This window comes from Lissotriton helveticus, chromosome 11, assembly GCF_964261635.1.
Source record: "Lissotriton helveticus chromosome 11, aLisHel1.1, whole genome shotgun sequence".
Classification (NCBI taxonomy): domain Eukaryota; kingdom Metazoa; phylum Chordata; class Amphibia; order Caudata; family Salamandridae; genus Lissotriton; species Lissotriton helveticus.
In genome coordinates this window covers 172,562,121-172,579,374 of record NC_136072.1, presented here as the reverse complement: position 1 = coordinate 172,579,374, position 17,254 = coordinate 172,562,121, and the positions used below count along the sequence as shown (strand labels likewise).

Genomic DNA, 17,254 nt, shown 5'->3' with positions numbered 1-17,254 from the left:
TTTGTATGAAATATATTTAAAAAGTTATGTGGCTAATATTCATTTAAAATTATGAGGTTTGATTTAATTTGGAATGATTATGTTTTTATAATATGTTTACTTAGATGCATGCTCACTCTGTTGGTATTTTGGTGGTAATAATAACTTCATAGTGTGCTGTATTTTGGGTTCCTTCTTTTGTAGCAGTGAGGTTTTTGTAATTTTTGTCTATATAGGGCCCGATTACGATCTCGGTCGAAAGAGTTCAGAGGCTTTCCGATCGCGATCGTCGGTTTCAGTTCTGACCGCCTAATTACAATTTAGGCAGTAGGAAGTGAAACTGGCTGGTCATTCTGGCTAGAGTCGGAGACCGGCCGTAATCCATATGGACAGCGTTTTACGCCATCCGGATTACGATGCTTGGTTTCCGACAGGCTTTCCAAGCCGTGCTCTCTGTCAAGAAAAGCCTGTCAAAGGGCCCCCTTCATCCAGCGGCCTCCAGTTGGTGGCCAGGGGGCACCTATGGTGCCCCACTGTTCATTCCTGCAATACGTGACAGGTACGGTGTGGTGTCTGCCACACTGTGCACGGATTAATACAAACTCCCTTTTCTGTATAGGAGAGTGTGCTGCGGCCAGTTTCCAACCACAGCACAAGCTGCCATATAGAAAAGGGAGCTTGCGACTGCAACATGCGTGGTTGCATCGTAATTCAGAAGTTGGGACCGCCGACCAGAGGCGGGTCGAACCCGTATCCACGGCGGTCAAGTCCGCCCGCCAGCGTAATAAGGCCCTTAGTGTCCAACATCTTTATTGTTATAGTTATATTGGAGTGGGTATGGTGAATGCTGCCCCTTTAGTGTCCAACACCTTCCCTTAGTTAGGTTATATTGAAGTGGGAATAGTAAATGTTGGCCCTTTAATGTCCAACAACTTCCCTGACTTATTTTATCTTGGAGTAGGAGTAATATATTCAACCCTTTTAGTGTCCAAACCCTACCCTCGGATATGTTTTATTGCAGTGGGAATAGACAATGTTGCCTCTTTAGGGCCTTTATTTACAAGGAATTAATGAAGCGAGGTGCATCTTCCTACACAAAAACAATTGCAAGAGGTGATTTCCTCTTCCTATGTGTGCTGCAGAATGTAGCACGCATAGAAAGAGGAAATAGACGAGGAGAAATTAAAACATTTCTCTTGGTTGCGCCTCCCTACGCCTTCACTGGGGAGGCGTAGCATTCTGAACTAAAGGTGTATTTGTTTGTTTTTATTCACCAGGTTTACAATTTGTTAGATCCTGTGTCTCCTAGTTCCTTGCTGCTCAACCTGTGATAGTGTGATGTAATAGAATGTTTATGAGTGCATGGTTTGGATGAGTGATTAGTTGGAATGAGTGGGGCTAAGCAGAAGGATGCTTTTCCGGTGGGACTGTACCATCTTACTTGTAACTGAATAGACCTACATATTCAGGATTAATTACCTACCAGGACCTTCCTTCATTTACAAAGCAATTTCCTGTAAATCTGGAAATGTGGCAGAAGCCTTTGGTGTTGTGTGGGAGCTCCCACAGCAACAACAATGGCATGCCCCTTTACACGCAAAGTGTTGCATGTAAAGGGCCTTGTTAACAAGGACACGAAAAGCCATGCAGGGTGGCTTTAAGTGTCCTTGTAAATACAGGGCAGCAGGTTGCTTTGCCAGTGCCTCACAAAAGGTGACACACCGGCAGCACAAGGGGCTTGTAAATAAACCCCTAGGTGTCCAGCACCTTTCCTTAGTTAAATTAAATCCGAGTGACAATAGTAAATGTTTTTCCTTTAGTGTCCAACACCTTCCCTGACTTATTTTATCTTGGAGTGGGAATAGTACGTTTAACCCTTGTTGTGTCCAAAACCCTCCCTCTGGAAAGTTTTATTACAGTGGAAAAGGCCAATGTTGCAGTTGTGTGTCCAGCACCTTCCTTGATTTGATTTATCATGGATTGGGAAAAATATGTTTAGGGCCAGATGTACGACCATTTTTGCATGCGCAAACGGGTTTGCGAACCCGTTTGCGAATGCAAAAACAGCATGGGCCATGTACAAAGCCTATTTAGCGAGTCGCAATTTATTTGCAACTCGCTAAATAGGTTTTGCGACTCGCTATTAGGGAGGGGCGTTCTCTTCCTAATAGCGAGTGCAAGCCCATGTATAACTGTTTTGCAACCGCAATTGCGGTTGCAAAACACTTGCAAATTACCACCCTCTTTAAGAGGGTGGTAATGCACTCGTAAAAGGGAAGGCGTCCCCAGGGGACCCCTTCCCCTTTGCAAATGCAGGGGAAAAGTTTTTTGAGGGCAGGCCATGGTCCCAGGGTCCACTACCTGTCCTTAAAAAAATGAAACAAAAATGTTTAACTTGGTTCTTTTTTAAATGCATCCGTTTTACTTTAAGGAAAACGGGCTGCTTCGAAAAAAAAAAATAAACTACTTTATTGAGTGCAGTCTCAGACATGGTGGTCTGCTGAGCCCAGCAGGCCACCATACTTGGGAGGGCCTGCCATTCCCAATGGGGTCGCAAATTGCGAGAGGCTCATTAATAATTATGTTACAGCTAACAAATGATGGTCCGAATGCTGACAATGCAAACATTCTCCCCTAGTCAAAAGATCTGGATTAAATCCATCATTCTTATAATCATGAGCCTCTCAATTTGCGACTCCATTGGGAATTGCAAACAGTGTGAAACACACTGTTGTACATCCAAAATAGTGCCTCGCAAATGACGAGTCGCAAAAAACTCGCAATTTGCGAGGCGCTATTTTGGGCATCGTACATCTGGCACTTAGTGTCCAAAGCCTTTCCTCAAATAAGTTTAATTGTAGTAGAAATGGTTCATGTTGCTTCTTTAGTGTCCAGCACCTTCTCTGAGTTAAGTTAGATTGGAGTGGGAATAGCAAATATTGCCCCTCTAGTGTGCAACACCTTCCCTGATTACATTTATCTTGGAGTGGGAATAGTATATCTAACCCTTTAATTGTCCAAAACCTTCGCTCAGATACGTTTTTTTGCAGTGGGAATGGACAATGTTGCCTCTTTAGTGTCCAGCACCTTTCTTAAGTTAAGTTGAATTGGAGTGGGAATAGTAAATGATGTCCCTTTAGTGTCCAACATCTTCCCTGACATATTTTATCTTGGAGAGGAAATAGCATATTTAACCCTTTTAGTGTCCAAAACGATCCCTCAGATACAATTTATTGCAGGGGGAGGGTTTCATGTTGCTTCTTTGGTGTCCAGCACCTTCCCTAAGTTAAGTTTAATTGGAGTGGGAATCGTAAATGTTGCCCCTTTAGTGTCCAATACCTTCCCTGACTTGGGGCCTGATTACGAGTTTGGTGTTCTTCCAGCAGGCGCCTTGCCAGAATCCGCAGGAAGACACCAAACTCATACTCAGACCACCCACCGGATTATGAGTCTAATCCTAGCGGGCGGACAGTACTGCGGCGATCCCACAGCAGTGCCTTTCTAATGCTCAAAGGAGAGCCTTAGAGAGGCACCACCATGGGAGCACCACAGTACGTTCCTGCACGGGAAGAAGTGCATTGTTTCCCGTGCAGGCACAGGGTGTGCAGAAATACAGATGGCACACCCTGTGCCCCCCTGCATGCACAGAGGCAACAGAGGGCACTGTAAGGCTCCCTGAGTTGCCTCACTGCCATCCTTTCCAAGGCGGGCTCACAGCGATGGAAATAATGATGGCGAGGCAACTCGTAATATGCTTGGCAGTGCAGCAGGGGCACTGCCAGCATATTGTAGCCTCTGACCCCTGTGCCACCGCCTTGGGATCAAGGATCCCCAGTGGTTGCTGCGGTCTGGTGTCAGTCTAACAGCCAAAGTTGTAATACTGCGGGTGGGCTGCCAGTCTGGTGGTTCACGGACCACCACCACGACTATGGCAGTCCAATGGACCACTGTAGTGTTAATCAGGCCCTTAATTTAGCTTGGAGTGGAAATAATATATTTAACCCTTTTAGTGTCCAAAACCTTCCCTCAGATAGGTTTTTATTGCAGTAGAAATGCCCATGTTGCTTCTTTAGTGTTCAGCACCTTCCCTGAGTTAAGTTAGATTGGAGTGGGAATAGTAAATGTTGCCCCTTTAGTGTCCAACAACTTACCTAACTTATTTTATTTTGTAGTGGAATCGTATATTTAACCCTTTCAGTGTCCTAACCCTGCTTTGAGGTAAGTTGTATTGCAGTGGGAATAGAGAATGTTATTTATTTAGTGCTATAGATATGTGTTTACTTAGTTTATGATGAAGTGGGAGTAGTATGTTTTAGGTTTGTAGGAGTAAATAATTACAAAAAGTAGTTTTTACATTGATATGGTAAAAAAGCATAACGCTTGCAATTCATTAGTTTTTTACACAATATACGTATAAGGCTCGATTACAATGTCGTTAGGAGTTGCCTCCAACCGACATTGTCAGGGTCTCTGGACTGACCGACCTCTGGTCGGCGGCCCGACACCAGAATGACAATGCGACCACACATGGTGCGGTCACATACTCCCATTTCTCTATGGGAGCTTGTGGCGCAGCTGTAAACCGTCCATAGCACAAGCTCCATAGAGAAATGGGAGTTTATTTTAATCCCTGCACTACGTAGAAGGCAACTCAAGGTGCCTGCCACTCAGTGCAGGGATTAACAGTGGGGCACCATAGGTGCCCCCTTGACCTCAACCAGAGGCTAGGATAGTAGATAGGATAGGATAGTAGTTGTTTGTCTGTTGCTTAATGTGGTTTAGCATGTCCATGTAGGTGCAGCCTTGTTTGTTTGAAAGTAATGCATACATAAAAGGTATATTAGTTTTTTTTTTATTCTCCATTCACAGTGTAACGTTGATGGAATGGTTTTTGACGGGAAACATCCTTTACAGCGCAACTTTTACCACGCAGTGCCTTTACGACGCAACTTTTACAACGCAAACCATTACAACGCATTGCGCTGGGGGGCGCTCTAGGATAGAGAATAGATTTAATTTACTATCCAACACCTTCCTTACTATCCACGGGGACTGGAGTTGGAATAGTAAATTAAACTATTCACTATCCAGCGCCCCAAAGCACTATGCGTTGTAAAGGTATTCGTTGTAAATACCGCGTTGTAAAGGCATGCGTGGTAAAAGCATGCGTTGTAATGTCATACATCCGTTTTCGACACATTTTATACGTGCTATCCATCATCCATGTGTGACACTGGGCTAGTTTGAGTAAGTTTGTAGGGGTAGCAAATTTAAGTTTACGTTTGTTATTACTTTTATTATCATATAATAGAAATTCTTCCTCTCTGTGGGTTATTGTAAGCTGTAGTGGTATGTCTATAGCTCTGTATGTTTTAGGAGGAGGTGGGGTGTCACATCTTGCGACTGTCATTCAGGCCATATTCCAAGTGATCACCTTTAGGGGTGCCATTGTGGGGAGTAAGAGACTTGAAGGAAAAGCCCTTGTGCACCGCAGCTAACCTGACCTACCCCAATGGCACTAATATAATGATGGGCAGCTCAGGAATGTGAAGGGGAGAGAAGGAAAAGAAGAGAGCCAGTAAGCAGAAAAAACAAGACCAACGTCCCAGGTAACATCCACCGCAACCAATAAAGCCCCCCGAAATGGGCTGAATATAGACCTCCTACCCTCTCCACAGCCAGTGAAGGCCAACAAAGTAGACCAGCAGGGGAATCATCCCAAGGGAGACACCTCCAATAACCCGGATATCCCAGCTCGAGAGTCAGGTGGCCAGTTCCCTACGGAAATCGGTGGCCACTGAACAAAATGCAGTAGAGAGACCCCCAGGTAACAATCATCTGACCAGTGCCCAGTGTTAATGCCCGGGCAAACACTTGCAATCCTCTGCAACATAGCAGCACAAGCGGTAAGTCAGGGATCGCTGTCAGTCATTGTCATCAGGTGGTCGGATAACCAAGCTCTTCAGGTGGGGTCCGGAGCAGAGCCAGTCAGCGGGAAGTTCTTGACAAACTTTGGGGTGCTCTCAGATCTGTAAAATAAACAGTTTTACTAGAGTGAAAATTCTGCAGCATGGGCACATATAATAGGAAATATTTATTATCAGTTTTTTGAAGAGCACATTTCACTGAGAGGAAGTCATGCCAAGCCGCCTGAACAGCTGTCATGAAGTTGGGATAAAAAGTTATTGTATTCCCTTGATAGGATATGGCTTGTTGCTCCCTCGCCATCCTAAGTACAGAGTTTCTGTCCCTGTTATTCAGGAGCCTGGCAATGATAGGGCGTGCCGTGGCCCCAGGAAGTGGTCCAGGGCCCAACGACCTATGTGCTCTCTCTACCAAGCATACCGCAGACAACGCTGTGCCAAACAGCGTTTTCAGCATTTTCTCAACATAGTCCTCAATACAGTTCATGGCAGTGGGCTCTATCACGCCCATAATTCTAATAATATTCAGTTGAGATCTGGCCCCCGAATCTTTGTTTTTGTTACGTATTAACTCTAGCACTTTTTCCATGCAAAGCAATTGTTCTTTTGTTGCGTTGCCATTGTCTTCAGCTGCTGATGTTCGTTGCTCCAGTTTCTGTCACCGTGGTTCGAGATCAAATCTATCTGACAGCGAGTCTATTTTGCAGTCGATTGCTATAAGGGACTGTTTAAGATCCATAAACATTGCTCTACTATACGGCTCCTGGGGGGAGCCACTATCATCAGCAGGATCAGTAGTCCATTCCTCTGACAAAGGCTCGGGCCACACGTAACCCTGCACTGTTCAAAAGGCCCAACGTCCAGGCTGTGGCTCCCCGCAAAGCTACAGTTCGCCTCTGCACAGCCTGCTCAGCCAGATCAGCGGGCTCCCCTGGGCATCCAGACGATGGGGGGGCTACCCAGTTCAGTGGCCCCCGATGATATCTAAAAACAGCCGATAAATGTTGGATAAGTAAACCGGCCTCACAGAGTGGCAGCCATCTTGCGGCCAGACTCTCTGGTGCCCCTCTGTTTATATTCTTTAAATGTATTATTTTGGTCAAGTAAAATATTATGTTTTATTTATATATTGTAGTTGTTATTGTAAGATATATTTTTTGTTGCTCGTTTTTTAAATATAGTGTTTTTGTCATTTTTACTGCTAATTATTACTTGTTTTAACAATTTTTATGTAGTTGATACTGTTGATTTTTATATTTTTTACATAGTCTATGGTTAGTTATGTCACATATTTTTGTTTCCAATATGTTTGTTTTCCATATATGTTATATTAGATATTTTTGATGTCAATATTTATATGTAAAATTTTTGTGACTTTTTAAATTAAGTATAAGGTCTCGATATTTTTGTTCACAACATTAAAATTCAGATAATTCTGTAAGTCAATATATTTGTTGTCTCGATATCGTGTGAGTGATCCAAGGTGTTTGAAGCATAAAAAGTAGTAGCATTCTTATATGCATTTGTGTGATTGGCCCCAAAATACTTAAAATGAGAATCTTAAAGAAATATTCATAAACTTTTAGTACAAATAGAATGGACTATGCTGTCTTTGCACTTTTTACTAATATGGATTTGGAGGTTTTGGTGCTAATTAAATAAATACTCTGATTTGTATAGTGTGGTTAATCACCCGTGAGGGTCTCTAGGGCTGTTCCTAGACACAGGGAGATTAAGTGATGTACCCAGGTTCACATGATGTTGAGATCCAAAGTCAAAAACAACAATTGATGGACGGAATGTTGCACAATGGCAAAACATTCACCCCTGTCACAGATCTGGGTTTAATCCATCATTATTTTGCTCACCACACCACCCCAGTTCAGACATGGCCATATGCAAATCAGTCTTGACCCTGTGCCTCATGGGAACAGTCCAGCCCGAACTGCCAAGCCATGTCTTCCCTGGACCGGAATCAAGCATCCTAGGACTGGTTTCTGGCTATCAGCCTTCATCAGCCAGGATAGCTTGATTCCAGTGGCAAGGAGAGCACGGGGCTCACGTCTGAGCATACCAGTCCAAAGTCGGCAGTTACATCACACCCTCTCACTTGTATTTACACAGGCATGTAACAGTACTCCTGTAGTACTACTTACCATTCTCACAAATGCATATTTTAGTGCAGCATAAACCACATGCATTCATTGCAATGATAATTACTACTGGCAAATAATAAAACAGTGTATGTAAAGGCCAATACCTACACTTTTATAAAGACAACAGAATCTGGTCTTATTTCCTGCTTTGTGCGAGACATGCACCTTTTTTGTCTATTTGGTGGGGGTAGATAACAGCTTACAGGGATAAAGGTCATGGTCACCAGTGCTTGACTGGATTTTCTGAAAGTCTGGCACTGCTAGATGTGCCAGCTAGAAAGGGCCAGGGTGTGGCCTGTTTTTTTTGGTCCCATGGACCACGACTTGACCAGAAAGTCCTTACACTTGCTCTTTTCAAGTTGACCCATCAAGCAGTGCCAGATGCCCCACTGCCCAAAATTACAGTCCAACACTGTAGAGACAGAGAGCAATAGGAGGCAGTGTAAGAGACATTTCAGGGAGAAGGAAATCAAAAAGGAGGAAATAAGGCATGGAACTGAGAACGGCATTTGGACAAACCGACAGATCATGAAGATTGTTCAATTGACTTTCAAGGTTTACGATAGCTAGTTGGCATTAACGTGCTTCATAATTCTGATTCTAACAGATTTCAAATTCTGATTCTTTGGCTCTGGAATCGAAATGTTACCACCATCTACCCATCTTAATATTTCAACTCATCAATCAGGTCTCTTTCAGGGCAAGGGCATGTCTGTGATTCACCTTCCTCTCTGTCTTTGATAGCCTATATAGTTCTCTTAAATTGGCTTTTCAGTTACTGCAAATGGCCTGCTGTTGGAACTGGCTCTTTCTACATGATTATCCCCAAACTTGTTGCCTTCCTCCACCTATTTTCTGACCTTCTTTTTGTTGGCTTAAGGACTCTGGTCACCACTTACCATTGATAAAGTGCATGTGCCCTCTCCTTTAAAACATGGTATGATTGGTTTACTCCTGTTTGGCATACATAGTTTACTTGTAAGTCCCTTGTAAAGTGGTATACCATATACCCAGGACCTGCAAATTAAATGCAACTAGTGGGCCTGCAGAACTGCTCATGCCACCCACAGAAGAAGGGCCTGATTACGACTTTGATGGTGTGACGGCCTGCCAGATTAGGAGTTAAATCCTGGTCTGGTGGGCGGTCTTGGGGCGGTTTGACTGTGGCAGTGAGCTAGGATCATATTATTCCACCCACCTCAGTCAGAGTGCGACTGCACTTTCCTGGATGGTGTGGCATATATGCTACACCGTGCAGGAAAGGAGGTTTGCAATTCTTGGGGGCACTACATGTGCACCCTCGCATGCACCCCAGGACCAAATTCGGCAGGGGGCCCTTTATTGCCATTTTGCCACCCTTTTCATGGTGGGTTTGCAGCCAAGAAAAGGGCAGTGAAATGGCAACTCTAAATGCTCCGCGATGCAGGCTGCGGCACCGCCGACATATTCCTTCCGGTAAAAGATCACGGGCCCACCAGCCAGGATTCTTGATCCCGGCAGTGTTGGCGGGCTAATGGCAGTCAAACCACTGCAGTCATGATACTGCAGGCGGTCTCGCAGTGTGGTGGTGATCTGTCCGCCCCCACAGATTTGGTAGTCCTATGGTCCGCCGAACTCGTAATTAGGCCCGTAGCCTTTCATACCCATCTCAGGCCTGCCACCACAGTGCATGCATGCACAGTTTATTGCTACTTTAACTTAGCATTCAAAACTACGTGCAAGCCTTAAACTACCATTTTATTACACACAGGTCACTCCTAAGGTAGGCCCTTGGTAGCGCTGTGGGCAGGGAGCTCCGCCCAAGTGTGGACATAAAAATAGGACTTGTAAACGCCCTTTATGAATTCCCAAAGTCGTAAACATAAACATTTGGTATAAGTTTAGACCAAACGTCTAAGTTTACCTTTGTGAATCGGGCACTATATTTTTATACAATCTTGTGTGGAGCCTCTTTTGCGGTGCATTCATTGTGTTTCTGTGTGAGTGTGTTGCACAAGCACTTTATACATTGTGTCTGATGATAAGCCTCCCTGCTCTGCACCAAGCTACTAGAGGGTGATCACAAGTAATCTTTGGTGTGTAACTTATTTGCCCTTACTAGAGTAGTGTGTTCTGTTTGGCTTAGGTGCAAACCCTAGACAACCAGAAACCCCATTTCTAACACCTGAGCTTTAATTTCCTATTTTGAGAATCCAGCTTTTCGCCTGTATGCCTGCCCTTAGACATTTTCTCCCTTTAATCCGACCTGGGTTTCCTCCCAAGAAGGATTTTTTGATGGGTTGCTTGGCTAGATAACAATTTGAGGGTGGCCTTATTATGCTCTAGCTCTTCCTGCCCAGCACACTGCACCATGTTATCCACTGACACCCCCAATATGTGTTTAAAACTTTCAGCCAGTGAAGAGTTCCTCATATTCTCTTTCTTGGGAGTTGTAATTCGTGATCCCTACTTCTGGAGGGTTTTTTCCCCTCTCTGACTTTGCACTCATTCTATCCTCCAAACATTTGATATATAAAATACAGTAACCAGGGTTTATTTCTCCTGTTGACTTGGTGAATCCACAAAGGAACCCGTCTTCACCCCTAAAAATGTTAGGTCTACCTACTGACCAACATGTCAATTTTTCACTGTGATTAACGAAAAATCATCGGATTGCAAATGGCATTTAACCAGGGGTATTTGTTTACTAGAGAGATCCCCGAGTGGGCATAACACATGGCAAATGAGGTGGCGATCAATGTCAGGCGGTGCTTGTTGGAGGATGCCTGGCTTTCCTTTCTTTGCCAGGCTGTCGCTGTTTTGAAGTCCTCTAAACAGAGGTGACCCGCCTCATGCTCACTCTGCACTTCCTGTTTGAAGCTCAATGCCGGCCACTCCTTCCAACCAGGAGTCACTCTAAGTTAATTCCTGTCCCAATAAGCTAAATGGCTTCCTTAAAACAACCACTTCAATAAGCACAGCTCATTAATTAATCACAAAGATAGCAAAGCAATAGATCACTCTAAAACTTTCAAGAGAAATATTCTGTGTTTATGAGCAGTAAAAAAAGGGGAAGCGAGTTTCAAGGTTGTTATGGACATATAAACTGTCTCTATTGGTTGGAGTATGTTTTGTGTGTTTCCTACAGCATATTTGGGGGCTTTAGTTTACTTGTTGAAATGTTTTGGAAGTTTCTCTTTGTTGCTGATATTCTGGAGCAGATTTACAAGCCCCATGTGACTCTTTTACACCGTCGTTGCGTCACTTTTGTGACGCAGCGTCGGCGCAAAAGAGGCACCATGCTGCGGGGTATTTACAACGTGACACATCTGGGAGATGTGTCACGTTGTGATGCCCTGCGCCAGAAGTAGGCGTTCAGGCGTGCGGGGGGGGTGCGTTCCGGCCCAGGAACGCCTCCTAAACGTGGCTGAGTGAAATCTACAAGATTGACGCAGCATTTAAGGCACCCCGGAGCCTTGCTGGAGCTGCGTCTCGCTTGTGACGCAACTCCACAAATGCGCCACCTTTACGGCACAGATGCATCACGCATCCGTCCGTTTTTGCCCCATGGCGGTGCATCCATGGGGGCGGAGCCCTGACGCACAATAACTGGCGCATCCCTGCTGACATGCAGGGATGCGCCAGTTATTGTAAATCTGCCCCTCTGTGTCTTGACACGGATCCAGTATGTCTAATAAATGGGTGTTAGTATGGCAATTTCTAGTGTCCTACACCTCTCCAAGATCCAGGCGATTCGATTGAGTGTCCCAGAAGTGGAGGATGACGTATTCAGATCTGTAAGAGGTCTTGGGGGCAGCAGGTATTAAATGCTCTTGTAGAAGGTATGTCTGTAGTTACCATAGCCTCTATTGTCAGGTGAGACATTGGGGATATCTAGCAAGTTGCTTTGAGTTAGTAGAATGCCATCCCTACTCAGAGATTAATGTTCACCTCCCAATATTTAAAGTTAAATAACTGAATGCTAAAGCTTACTCTGCTCCAGGATTCTTTGCGGATGTTGGCCACAAGATAGGTGGCTCTCAGTAATTGATGGAAGGTGGGATCTTCACTCTGGAAGGAATGCCCAAATACTACAGAACTAATCACATTGGAAACACAGTTTGTAATCAGCTGTGCTGGATCCATGGGTTTTCCTGAGAAAATGGAAAGAGATTAAATGGAATCAGTTTCCAGTCGACAAGAGAGAACAAATGTTGGAACAAAGCAGTCACAAAGTAAATACTAAGCTGCTGGTGCCTCCAACGCTGCATGAGTCAATCTTGATACCACTTTATAACGTTTTTAGCAATAAGTTCAAATAACATTGGGTACAGACTCTGACTTTGCTAGAATACTCTTTCAGGAAAGATTATCTGGCTCTAAATATACTTGTGGTTAGTAACTCTTTCATTTCTAAATCACTGGTACAAATTATATATTGGCCACTCACTTTGAAGCAAAATTATCAACCAGCCATGCTGGAGACTTTTTCACCATTTCGTTTAAATGGCTTTCAGAGGAGGCCCACTACACAAAACAAAGGATTCAAGCCACTCTCGGTAACTGGAATGACGAACCAATTTATTGTCAACATGCATCGCAGATGCATTCCATTACATACCCTGGTCCTCGTTAAACAAGGGGGGGTGCAGTTCCTAGAGGGGATGGAAGGTAAGGTGGAAAAGACAAATCTTTTATCATGTTGCCCTCACACATCCCGAAAGGTGTCATGCTTCATCATTGGGCCTTGCGCCTCGTCGGGCCGGCGCTGAAATGCTCGACGGGCTCACCGTTTCTGGGGCTCTTTGTCGGAGATCTTTTAAAGAAGCCGTTGGGTGCGTGCAGGTGTGGGGGCAGTGGGAGTTTGTGTGCACGTGAATGATTAATTAAAATAGGTCAGGGTCAGTCCTATAATCAAAAGCTTTAATGGTTAAGGTAGTTCCTGCCTAATTAAAATAAGGGTGGACGCCTTATGGGAATGTGATGTTCCCGGTAGGCAGTCTCTAAGGTGGGGTCCACATGTTCGTGCCTGGTTGTTCCAAAGAAATCGGTTGGCACTTCTTCAGGACCTATGTGAGTATAGTGCACAGCTATCAACAGGCTCAACGATTGTTGAAGGAAGCCTGGCGTGGGGCCCTAGTAGTCCTGTACTGGGCGTAATGGAAACATGTGGATAAAACCAAAAAACAAAGGGATTGTTAAGGGCTGGGGGGGGGGAGAACACAAGAAAAAAGGAAGAGAGATAGTAAAAACTACATTGAGTGTAGGAGGACATGCAGGCCCCTCAGTGAGTGGCATGACATCTTCAGCTGATAGTGGAAGCTGAGAAATGTGTGCATCTCGTGGGGCCTGAGTAGCCCTGAGTGTTGGTCCTTCTCATGGTGGAGAAAATGAGGAACAAGCTATATCTGCTGCCTGCAATTCCTACACCCCATCTACCATGGCTAGCTACTGATCTAGGTTGTTACTGATCTAGGTTGTTGGCATAGCAGCATTACTGGGGCCAGGACGGCCATAGCCTGGTAATTCTATGCTTAGTAAAACACATGCACTTAAACAAGGGGCACCTAGTTCTGCCTCTCCCCAGGTTTGCACAGACCAGGGTAATACAGGAGAGTGTAAGGGTGGGAAGAATGAATCTAGATATTATGGCGGGTATATTAGCTACCTCGCTAATGTCACGACCCTCTCATGCACCCTATGTGTAGTGGGTCTAGCGCGCAGGGCCCCTGTGGCGTTACCGCTGTGGCGGTTTATGGCGAGCTATGATAACTTGCCTAAATTTCTCCAAGACCATTGATTCCATTATCCTTAGTTTAGTGTAGTGTTATTCCCCAAACCACAGGTGTCCTTTACCCTGCACTGTGTTAACTTTGAGGCGCATTATGGCGTGCCATGATGTCATTACAAACCAACAATAGGCCTGATCATCAATAGTTACACCAGAATCTGTGTGTCCAACACTAGAGGGATCACCTAAAACTTGTATAACTCCCTCCCAGACTTATCTAAGTCGCTGTGTTGTGGTGTATCTAAATTAAAACACTATGCCATCATAGATCCACCCAAGAATAAATGAAAAAGTGTGGAACAGAGAGAAAGCACCTCACGGTAACACCACCAGGGGGACCGCTGGCTGGTACTCGTCAGCAGGTCCACTTATCATCATTGGTTACTTTATCTCTGAGAAGAAAGAAAATAAATATGTGTGTGTGTGTTATTAACAAAATCTCAAACCCATGAAATCAAAATCAATATAGAAACCTAAATGTGAATGCAATATCTATATATGCTATTGCCATGCATACCCTTTGAACCCTGTGAGGATATGGACAGATAATCCTCACATCTAAAAGTTGGTAAAGCTAACTAGCTTAGGATAACTTTATTCAGTGCTGCTAGCTTCCCAAATTAAAAATGGTTCCCTTCAAACCATGATCAATTATTAAGAGCCAACATGATTCATCGCCAGGAGACAATTCGGGCAACTTCGTCAAGGCTACTGAGGTTACAAATCAATATTTCATGGGAGGTTCACATCAAACCATCTGGTTGTCTCCATACTGCATACCTGCAACCATCAAAAGGGGTGTGCCACGCGTCGAACGATCGCGTCCGGTCATCAGCTAAAAAGCATGACAAAACTATTGCCAAAAGGCTGGCATCCAAAGCAGACCAGTAGCCAGTGTCAGATCAGTTGCAGCTTAAAAAAAGTTTCTATTTAGGAAGACATCCAGGGAGCAGACAGAAATCTTCTGGACCTCTACCTTCTCTTCCCTAGGCTGCCCCACAAGGTTCCCAAACAGGAAGCTCTCATATGTCGACATATTCCCCTTTCCAAATTGTTTACCATCCCATCTCAAAGAAAGAAAACTGGTCAATGGTTTGCAATTCCAATTGAAGTCACAAAGCACTGATCCATATCGTTGTGACTCCTAAATAGGAGGGAGCACCCCATTCGTGCCTCCGTCTAATTGTGATTCGAAAAGTGTAGCAAAGTTGAAAAGATTTTTCCAACTCCTGAAGGGGCTTTTTATATGTTGTAAAATCCCTTTTTCAGCAGAAACCCCTCTGATTTTGGAAACCGTAGGGTTTTATTGTTGCTCTTGGACAGTCCAGAGTTTTATTCTTGAATATCATGATGCATACAGTTTATTCTATCGGTAGGCACTCTTTTCACTGTCTTCAATCATGTATTGTGACTTTCTAACTTTTAGGAATCTTTCTTAAGTTTTTAATTAATTGCACAAGTTTTTCTATTATTTTATGTGTTTGAACCCCAAAAAAATAAAGTCATTGTACATGTTCTGCGGGTGTTGCAGAGCTGTTGAACAAAAGCTTCAGTAACAGTGATCCCAATCCCATGAGTGCACTTTTTTTAGGGCAGGGTGCTGACTAAGGGATTTCCCAAATGAAAGGATTGATCACTCCTTAGATCTCTCTTCCTCTCTCTCTGTCTTTATAGAAGGAACAGCTGATAATGCAGTGCATGCCCCCATCCATGGAAGGGACACTGGATGAGACATTTTGCTTCTGTGCAGAAGGGACAAAGAGTGAGGTAGTGTACCAGAAATAGGACAAATAGGGACAAATGTCTTTGGATGGCAGTAGGAGCTGTTCCCTCTGCCCCTGCTTAATGTCTACTGGTTACCTTGGGCCGTATTAGGAAAAGGGCTCCCTGTCCCTGTGTGTGTCACGGCACACGTTTAAACAGGAATGCTAACTGCAAACAGGGACACTGTGCCCTATTACAATGAATGTGCTGCCCTCAGGTCAGCCACCAACTTGTGCTGCCCCCAGGGCAGCACATTCAGTGAAATACGGAGCAGCTGTTTCAAAGACCCACTGCAGGTGATTGCAAAGTGACTGCACCGACCTGCATGGAGATGTCTGGGGGGTACATGTGACCCCTTTTACCCCCTCCAGAGGGCTGCCTTCAGTGGTGCACGTTAGTTATTATTAGAAAAATATTGGGGTGACCCGGTGTCCCTCAGAACCTGGGCATCAGTGTTAAACAAAACAATTGGTTCTGTTGGGTTTTCAATTACTTTTGAATGTTCAAGCAGCATAGAGTTCACTTGTAACATATAACATTGATTTAAGAAAAAAAGAAAAATAGCATGAACATAACACACACCACAGTTAAGAATTCAATAATATCACTGATTCACCCAGACCAGTATGGGTTTATGCCAGGGAGAAACACGGCTCTGAATATCCGGCGCCTACACAATGTGCTGGCCCGGAGGGAATGTATCGAGGAAGATGCTGCGGTGTTGTCTCTTCATGCCTCAATGGTCTTCGATTCCATAGACTGGACCTATTTGTTTGAAGTCCTGGAAAGGGTGAGATTGGGCCCCAAATTTGTAGCATGGGTGAAGTTGCTATACACAGATATCCTGGGGCAGGTGAGGGTCAACGGCTACACGTCTCGGACATTCGGGTTACGCAGGGGCACTAGACAGGGGTGCCCGCTATCCCCGCTGCTATTCTCCTTCTTATTGGAGCCCCTCGCGGCCTGGGTGGGCCGAGATGTGATGGTGCGGGGAATGCACTGGGCAGAGGATGTGGAGGACCGTATATCTTTATATGCGGACGATATACTGCTGTATTTAGCATCCCCCTATAAGTCAATTAGTGTGGTACTTGACATATTCACGAATTTCGGAAAATATTCTGGGTATGCGATCAACTGGCACAAGTCCGTCTTATTTATGCTTCATGGTCAGGTTTCCAAGCTTCCAGCTGGGTACACCATAGCAGTGGCAGAGGAAGGGTTCTGTTATTTGGGGATTTTGTCACTTCGGATCCGACTCGTTTCTATAGCTCCAACTTGGCCCCCCCGTTGGCTCGTCTACGTACGGATGTGAAGCATTGGAGGTCCTTGCCTCTCTCGTTGGAGGGTCGAGCTTCACTCTTTAAGATGCTGGCCCTCCCTTGTTTCCTCTATGTATTGCACAACTGCCCACACAGAGTCCCGGATTCGTACTTTAGGGCAATAGAAGGGGAACTCCGCACGCTGCTGTGGGACCGAAAGCCCCCCCGGGTGGCTCTGAAGAAACTTACGAAGGGGTGGTACGACGGTGGCATAGCATTGCCCGACCTACTCTATACTACTGGGCGTCGCAGCTGGTGACCGTTAATCACTGGTTGTACCACCCCACTGACGACCCAGCATATGCTCTCGACCGATACCGAACTGACAGCTTCGGTTAC

General features: G+C 44.8%; 1 protein-coding gene across 1 annotated transcript in view; it reads right to left on the bottom strand.

Annotated features, from left to right (window-relative positions):
- The window catches only part of LOC144791729 (cytochrome P450 2J6-like), a 165,375-nt gene that overhangs the window by 61,036 nt on the left and 87,085 nt on the right, over window positions 1–17,254 (bottom strand). The window contains exon 4 of the mRNA XM_078666497.1: window positions 12,032–12,192. Coding sequence (XP_078522623.1) covers window positions 12,032–12,192 — 161 coding nt within the window. The remainder of the gene's footprint in view (window positions 1–12,031; window positions 12,193–17,254) is intronic.